The sequence below is a fragment of the Trachypithecus francoisi genome, unplaced genomic scaffold (assembly GCF_009764315.1).
Source record: "Trachypithecus francoisi isolate TF-2019V2 unplaced genomic scaffold, Tfra_2.0 Lachesis_group10, whole genome shotgun sequence".
Lineage (NCBI taxonomy): Eukaryota > Metazoa > Chordata > Mammalia > Primates > Cercopithecidae > Trachypithecus > Trachypithecus francoisi.
The window spans coordinates 95,734,846-95,743,110 of record NW_022681455.1 but is presented as its reverse complement, the minus strand read 5'-3'; the positions used below and the strand labels follow the sequence as shown (position 1 = coordinate 95,743,110).

Here is an 8,265-nt window from a genome sequence, read left to right as displayed (position 1 = left end):
TAAGCTGGTCACCCGCTCTCCCGTTTGGGCTTAACCTTCTCATCTGAAGAGGAGGTTTGCGGTTTTTATAAGTCATGATCTCTAAAGTCCCTTCCGACAGCAAAGCGGTCTTTTCCATAGAGAAGAAGGGCTAGGAGTTGGCGCGCTGCTTCGACTTCCCTAGCATTTCCAACCTCCACATTTCCCCTCATCGTCCTCCCAAAGGTCTTCAGTTCTCCTGCCCAGGAGAAGGACTCTACTCGCCTGGATTTCAGTGACTGATAATCTGGCATCCGCGCTGGTCTGGAAGGCCTGTCCTGTCCGGACCCGGCGCTGGAGACGCAGCTCCCCAGGGATCCAGGCCTTGGGCGCACACCCCACTGCCTTTCCTCCTGCCTCCCCGCACCATCTGCTCTTCGGAGCTCCCCTCTAGGGCACTGTCCCGGGTCCCCGCTTCCCTGCTAGCAGCCGTGCGCTCATTCCCTGGCTAAAGCCAAAGCCACTAGACTCCGGACGCAAACGCAGGCAGCCTCCCCCAGCCAGCATTGCGCGGGCGTCTTTATGTCTCTTACCCCCAACCCCGCCGCTCGACACTCCTAGCAAGGGGGACAAAGACCCCTTCCCTGCCCGTCAGTTCCCATTGGTTGGCCTGTACCGGAAGTGTTTGCTGACACTTTTGATAAAACGGGAAGAATGCCCCCTCTCGCCTCACACCGACCCTGAAAGCTGCCTGACCTCGCCATTAGGTTCAGTTCCATCGGAGGAGCGCGGTCCTCATCACCCCTCCCCCCAGTAAACTTACAACCCAAGGACGAACCCGGAAACAGATGCAGTTTCCAGGTAAACATCCTGACAAGTCCCACCACTTCCCATGCGCGTGACTCGCGAGGTGGTCAGCTTGGCTCCACGGATTGGTTACGCAGCGGTTAGTCCGCTGAGCTGCAGTCGCCAAGACCTTGTCGGTTACCTTGTCAGTTTCTTTCCCAGCTACTAAAGGAACTGAGGTATGCAACCCACGCTGCGCTGTCGCAAGAACCCCTGGCCGCAATGCATGTTTGCCTGCACCCCGACCTCTCCAAGCACCCCTGGCAAAGATAGGCCACACAGCATGGGTTCGGACTGATTATTTTTAAGGACACAAGGGGTTGGGAGGGGGAGAAGACGCACAGGGTCCTTAGTAGCTGGGTCTGCGATGAAGTTACAAAGTGAGGGGGCATGGTGGAGGTGAGAGACAGGGGTGAGCAGGAGAGGAAGCCTTGTTGAATCCAGAGGAGTAAGATACTTGGTAGAGTCGTTGGGTGGGGCAGACTTGCCCAGCCTCCCACTTGGCCTTCCCCAAGGTGCCCTGCCATCTCCTCCGTGGGATCTGCTAAGGTACAATTCTGCCCACCAACCTAGCTCTGCGTGCAAGGACAGCTGCTAGGAGGGTTTCTGTGTGTCTGTCTCTTAGGCAAAATGAGAGCTCCTGTTCCCTGGCAAGGTCTGGCAGCTTCTTAACCTGGAGATGAATTCAAAACGTGGGGCCCATTTCCAAGATTCTTGCGCAAATCTCAGCCATTGCGCTAACCTGCTGAGAGAGGAAAGGTTGATTAAAACCCAAAGGCCCCTTAGTGGCAATTCTTAGGAAACCTCTGGGTCAGCCATGTCTCTTCTGAAGGCAAGCAAAGGGTCTAGAGGCAATTAGCTTGCCAGAGGTAATGTTTGGATCCGTTGTGTAAATTCAAATAACAGTGTAACCCACTTTTCTAAGCCAGCAGCTAATCCTGAGAGAAATTACTACAAAGAGCAGAATCTGACAGTAATTGCTGGAGGCTGCCTCATCCTTGGGGAATGTCCCTTTGTGGGGTGAAATTCCCTTCCACCAGGTCCTTAACACAGTGAAAGAACCAGCCAGCATAAGGGGACACTGATTGGCAGTCACTGGCCTGCCTGGGGATGAGCCCTTGGTAGGGTGCTATCCAGGGACAGCACCAATCTAGGGTCTGAAACTGTTGACCGCAGGGGCATGTCTACAACTTCCCAGGGGTTTTGGTGGGACACAGAGAGGGCTGCAAGCTGGACTTAAGCACTGAGTTTAAATTTATGGTGTGCTTCTGGCCCACAATCTTAGACTTCTCCAAAAGCCCTGGTGCTTGCCCAACCCTAGTAAACTCTCTGAGCAGCACAGCAGGGGACCAGCGAGTCTCCTCTGAAGGGCAGGCAGGGGACAAGGGCAATTGTGCTAGAGGGGCATGGTGATGTACACCTGGTGAATTTGGCAGTACACTGGACCACGAATGCAGAGATCCTGGTTGTCCATCTCTCGAACGGATTTCTAAGTGATTCTAGGTAAATTACAGTCTCCCTGTGAGCTTATTATTATTTGGCTAAGGGAGTACTAGAACTTATCTCTATGCTTCTGTCTGAAAGAGTGCTGTGAAGCAATCTCCCGTCAGGTCTGTGGCAGACCTGGGCAGACGGGAATGGCAGAGGGTGTGCAATTGCCGGGCAGGGCGGTGGGTGGGTGTCTTTTGCATAGATACTCCCAGAGCCTTTGGGGGCCCACTACCTTCTGCTCCAGACGAGTACTGGCACTGCACTACAGGCTCGCTCCTCCGCGGGCACGGCGCACAGTTCAGCGGTAGTCCCTGCAGGGCAAACCTGGGGTTCCCAAAGGCTTTGGCTATGCAGGAAGACTCGTCGCACGGGGAGTCTCTCGGGACTGAGAGTCGCCGGGCAGAGGCAGGAGGCTGTCCGCGAATCATATGGCACTCAGGACTTCGTGGCCTAGGCCGGGCTGGGGGTGCACCTTCGACAGCGCTGGCTGCCGCGGTGTGCGCCAGAGACCAGATGCGCGGTTTCTCCACGCATGGGTAGTTCATGGTCAACCTAGGGCCGCCTGTCTCCGCCGCGAGGAAGTCAGCTTCTTCCGATCCAGAAGGTTCACTGAAGGAGAAGCGGGGCGCGGCCAGGCCACACTCCCTGCGCTCCAATCGGCCCTCTCGAGCTGCAGCGCAGGGCCCAGGCAGCGACTGCGCGCCCTTTCGGAACTCCGTCAGCCTGTCTGCAGCTGTGGACACTACCTCCTCGTCTTCAGCTTCCTCCTCCTCCTCTTCCTCCAGGTCTTCCAGGTCACTCAGCAGGAGCCCCCGGGCCTCCTGGCTAGCAGTAACTTCTGCAGGAAATCAAGAGCGAGTGAGAAAAGCCCCAGGGCCCAAGGGAAATCGGAGGAATGCCCATCCCTGAGAAGCCTTTAGCAAGAAAAGCCCTGCATTCAGGGCATCCGCGGGCATCCGCGGTGTCATTCACCAGACCTGCCGTACCACCCCTTGCATTTGCCTCAGGGTTGTTGGCCGCCTGTCCCTGGGAAAGAATTCCTGCCCCAGCCCTGCCCCCACCCTTTAGCGAACTCCTCCTCTCGCGAGTAGTGCCAAGGCAAGGGAATGCCACTTGGCGCTGCCTGAGTTCTGGATCTCAGCTTCTCAATTGCGAAAAACCAGGGAGCAGTTTTTCCTCCATTTCAATATTTACAAGTGACTGCTGTTATATCATTTAATTCCGCAACTATTTACTGAGCGCCAACTATATGCCTGCCATCATTTAGGTATTAGGTGTGTAGGGCATATGGCAGTGAGTAAACCTTCTACTGGAGTTGGCATTCTAGAGAGGGTAGTCGGGTATGTAAACTTTCTCACAGTGACAAGTATGGCAAAGGAAATCCAAACAGGCTGGCAGAACAGAAAATAACTGGGAAGCTATTTTGGCTTGGGTGAGTCAGGAAGAACTTTAGGAGGTAACACTTTGATGTCAAGAAGAAGCCGGTTGTGTAGATTTACAGGTAGAACGCAGTGCACAGGCTAATGCTCTGAGACAGGCAGGGAGGTGCAAGGGTAAGTCTGAGGACCTTACAGAAAATCTACCCTACAGGGCAGCTTTTGAAAGACCAAACTGCTTGATGGCTTGTAAAACCCTTAAGGTGGAGTGGTGAACGTTTTCAGTACCTTTGGTGTCAGCGTTTAGGCAGCCTAGGGAGTCCTCCTCTCCTCCCTCTGCCTTCCTCTCCTCCCCACCTTTGTTCTTGGGTGCCCACGTCATTTTGTTCTCTTTCTTGAGGCGCCGGCGTGCGTTGGCGAACCAGGTGGACACCTGGGTGAGGGTCATCTTGGTGATGATGGCCAGCATGATCTTCTCACCCTTAGTGGGGTAGGGGTTTTTGCGGTGTTCATTAAGCCAGGCCTTGAGTGTGCTGGTGGTCTCCCGGGTGGCATTCTTTCGGCGACCAGTGCCACTCAATTCCACTGCACCATACCTGTGGGGGAGAACCTGGCTCACATTCTAGAAGGGGAACAAGGAACTGCAGGCAGAGGGCCATCTATGGCCTGGAAGTATGGTTCAGCTCCCTCCTTCTCCCCTGCCCCCATCCACCCTACCTTGGCAGTGGGGGAGGAAAGCCTCACAGTGCCAGTCGCCAAGGCCCTTCACTCCTTACCGTTCATATTGGTACTGCCCCAGAGTCCGCTCATAGGGATAATAGGCTCCTGGTTGTGCCAGGCTGGGTGTAAAACTCCCTGCAGCCTCCTTAAATTCATACTGTGGATTCTGGAGGGAGAGAAAAGGAGAATTCAGGACTACAGTTGGGGAGGGGGCACATGGGGTGGTAGCCAAGGGTCTGGTTCAAATTCCAGTATGGCCACTGGTACTGGTCATGTGATCTTGGGCACAGTTGCTTAACCACTCTGTGCCTCAACTTTTTCCTTGGTAAAATGGCGATAATAGTACTTATAGGTTATTGAAGAAGACCATGCTAGCAGAATGCTTGGCAGAATCCCTGGTGCAGAGTAGGCAGTAGTTAAATATTAGCTGCTGTTATTACTGTATCACTTACCCCTCCCCCTCCTCTCCACACACAACACACACCAGCTGGGGCATTTCCTGCTTTACTCTTCTTCAGGAGCTTTTCTCTGACCCTTTGTATCCCTGTGACATTGGGTAAAGTATTTGAACCCCTGTGCACCTCTATCTCCTCATTTATAAATTGAGATTAATGATTACTTGCCTACCTCACAGAATTCACAGAAGTATAAATGTTTTCTAAACAGTATGAAGTTCAAGTTCTGCAAACTGTAATGTACTGCATTTTTTTGTTCTCCTTATACACAGTCCTAACCATTTCCTTTCCTCAGGAGTGTGGGTCTTTCCTTGACTTTCTCTGGATTTCACCTGTCTCTACTGCTCACGACCCTGGGACTCCACTCCTGTACTCACCAGTGCCCCATACAGTGCGGGGGGCTCCGGGCTATAGGGCAGGTAGCCAGGGTAGCTCTGGGCAGCTGCAGTGGCCATGTAGGGGGCTCCATAGATGCCCAAAGTGGTGCCCAGCTCTGGTCGTGAACTGCCCAGCAGTCGACTATCGTAGGGTGCGCAGCAGAGAGCAGGCGCTGGGGTGGAGCCTGATGCCACATCTGAGACTGAGCGTGGGGTAGACTCGCAGCATGTGGTGCTGGAACTTGCCGACACCAGAAACTACAGGGGCAAGAAAGAGGGCACTGGAGGTCAGAGACCCCTGCCTCCCGCTGGCGGGAGCTAGAAGCAAAGAGGGTGAAATCAGATTGCTCCTTCATTCATTCCTTCATTATGCATTAACTAAATGCCACCTGGGCTGAGCATTCTGTTAGGTGCTGGGACGGGAATTATAAAAGGCATTTTAACCAAAATACCCTTATAGATGCGCCTATGCCATTGCTAAGGCCCCAGAGCCCCAGGAGGCCGGGAAAATGTGAATATTCTGAAACCGGAATTAAAGACACCAAACCCTCAGCCCCCTTCCCTACCCTCCTCACAGGATCCGCAAAGGTGGAGCTAGAAGGTGGCCTTAGAGACCATTATTAACGTCTCATTCCTGCTCCCCATTTTATAGATTGGGAGTGGAGGATCAGAGAGAGTATGAGACTTGTCTAAGATCACGCAGCAGGTCAAAGGTCGAGCCAGCACTAGACAACAGGAAAATACACTCAGAACTCTAGAGAAAAGCTGCAGAACAGTGGAGGGGGTGTCCGCAGAACTTTTCCAGGAAACCCTTGTCAACGCACAACATCCACTTTGGTTTGGAAAATCGAGGGAACTGGAGAGCTTGAGCCCGCCCAAGGAAGGGGTAGGAGAAGAGTCCAGGTCAACATATGGCGAGATGGACAGCGTTGTAGCCTACAAGTCCTTCCTTCTTTCCTTCCTTCCTTCCTTCCTTCCTTCCTTCCAGGTCAACATATGGCGAGATGGACAGCGTTGTAGCCTACAAGTCCTTCCTTCTTTCCTTCCTTCCTTCCTTCCTTCCTTCCTTCCTTCCTTCCTTCCTTCTTCCTTCCTTCCTTCCTTCCTCTCTCTCTCTGTTTTTCTTTCTTTCTTTCTCTTTAAGACACTCCCGGCCACCTGAGACTTCTGTATAGGAGGAGGCCTGACTGGGAGATCCCTGTGATCCCACCCATCTCACTGAGCGCATGGTCAGAGTGTCCGTGTTTCAGGTCACAGGATTTTCCAGGGTGCACTCCGGGGTGAAACGTTCTCATTTAGGGATTGGGGATGTCAGAGGAGGCTGTGACACATTACCCTGGTCCTTGCTCCTTCGGGCTTCCCCCAGGACACAAGAGGAGGAAGATCAGAGACAGGCACCGGGCACTAGGCACTCCCTCCACCCAGTCTGTCCCCTGTCCCCCATAGAGGCACCTCTTACCTGGGAAGCGCCGCTGTACGGGTGTCCAAAGTGCGGGAAGGACATGGTGGCTGTCCCTGGCCCGCCTCTCTCTTCCCTTTCGAGTTCCCGTCTCAGCCCAACTGTTCGGCGCCCCCAGCAGTGCGGCGTCTCAGTTCCTTACACCGTGGCGGGTGCCCAGCGCCGGTTCCTCCGCCTGGTTGGCCCGAGTGGAGGCAGAGGCGAGGGCAGCCGGGCTGCCGAGCCCTGCGCTCCGGAAGGCGCCCCTCCGGCCCGTGGGGTCCGGAAGACAGAAGGGCCCATGGATGGGCAGGGGAAGGAAGAAGATGTTGGTTCCCAAAGGCGCGTGGTGGCGAGGTGAGGTGCGGCGCGGCGCGGGGCTGTGAGGCTCCGGAGGTGTCCCAGTCCAAGGTGGCCAGAGGCTCAATGTGACGTCACGGTAATCCCGAGCCGCCAGACGGGACCCCGGGCCCCTGGGCCCCGGGCCACCAAGCGTGCCAAAAGCAGCCAGCCCGTGCGCGCGCGCGCACTCTCATCCACACTCACACTTGCTCCGGGAGGTTTGTGCAGCTGGCGAGGAACGTCAAAGACCCTGACCCTCTCTGCTCGGCGCTGAATCCTACCTCTTTTCTCCAGGAGCTCAGGCGCGCGCGCACACACACACAACCTCCCCAAATTACCCGGGAGAAGTAGGAGAAACGCCTCCCTCTGAGCCGCGCAGGCCCCTGGCGCAGCGCGCTCACCTCCTCCCCTGCGGCCCGGAGGAGGCGAGAGGCAACCGGGGCGGCGAGGGAGGAGAGAATACAAAAGAAGAGACAGGAGAAAAGTGGGGGAGAAAGGCAAGAGGGAGAAGGAGGAGGGGAGAGGGGAGACATGAGTCTGAGTGAACAGAGGCGCGCGGGGGAGGGGGAGGGAGCTGGGGTGGGCGAAGGCTGGGCGGAGGCTGAGCACTGGCAGGTGGAGGAGAGCAGAGGCCCGGGGGAGAAGCCTCCAGCCCGGCTCCTCCGCCCCTGCGCTGAAGGAAAGTTTGTTCACGCCACAGGCCCGGCTCTCGTTGGAACAGCTCCGGGCAGCTTCGGTGGATCCCACTGGCCCGCCCATCTTTTTCCTCGGGGATCTGGTTCCCCGCCTCAGCCTCCCCAGGACTCGGGCTAGATTCCGACTCTCCAAGCCCTGGCCTTGCCCAGGCCTTAACCTTGGGACTTCTCTGCAGCTGCCTGGTCCTCGAGTAGGCCGGATAGCGCCCCCTCGAGGCCGAGGCTCAGATCCCTCAGATTCGGTCCGGAAACTCGCCGGGTCCGATCCCTGGTATCCGCAGGCTGCTTGCTAAGATCCCTGGGCATCTCCTCCGAAGGCAAGGCTTGGCTGCCTCGCGCGCGCCGCCCGCAGTGGCCGCGGGGCAGCCGGGGAGGCTGAAGAAGGCGCCCGGTCCGGGCTGCAGCCCCTGCGCTCCGCTGGGGGTGGCGCTGGAGAGCCGTAGTGGAGCGCTCCGGGAGGGTGGCCCATTCCCTGCGCTCCTCCTGGACGCCGGGCTGGGCCCAGCGGTCAGACCACCTCTTCACTCCATCCCAGGGGTCTTCAAAGGGGCACTGATGGGTGGGAGG

The 8,265-nt window shown here is 56.3% G+C and overlaps 1 protein-coding gene across 2 annotated transcripts; it reads right to left on the bottom strand.

Moving 5' to 3' along the window:
• Positions 1 to 1,086: 1,086 nt before the first annotated feature.
• Positions 1,087 to 8,055, bottom strand: IRX6 (iroquois homeobox 6). Of its 2 annotated transcripts, none has more exons than XM_033218428.1 (6): positions 6,683 to 8,055; positions 5,224 to 5,481; positions 4,448 to 4,557; positions 3,960 to 4,267; positions 2,528 to 3,133; positions 1,087 to 1,549 (listed from the first exon to the last, which is right to left on the bottom strand). In XM_033218428.1, exons 1-6 carry the CDS (start codon positions 6,725 to 6,727, stop codon positions 1,542 to 1,544), a joined length of 1,335 nt encoding a protein of 444 aa, XP_033074319.1. In that variant the 5' UTR covers positions 6,728 to 8,055; the 3' UTR covers positions 1,087 to 1,541. The 2 variants fall into 2 exon arrangements, with proteins under 2 accessions (XP_033074319.1, XP_033074320.1); XM_033218429.1 differs by having other exon boundaries at positions 1,087 to 1,546; positions 6,683 to 7,763.
• Between the last annotated feature and the right edge of the window lie 210 nt (positions 8,056 to 8,265).

Excerpts from the sequence above, each read along its gene's own strand:
- IRX6 (XM_033218428.1), bottom strand. The coding sequence starts at position 6,727 with ATGTCCTTCCCGCACTTTGGACACCCGTACAGCGGCGCTTCCCAG. Across the intron at positions 4,268-4,447 it reads GGGCAGTACCAATATGAACG|GTATGGTGCAGTGGAATTGA; the intron begins GTAAGGAGTGAA and ends TCTCCCCCACAG. Across the intron at positions 3,134-3,959 it reads CCTAAACGCTGACACCAAAG|AAGTTACTGCTAGCCAGGAG; the intron begins GTACTGAAAACG and ends GATTTCCTGCAG.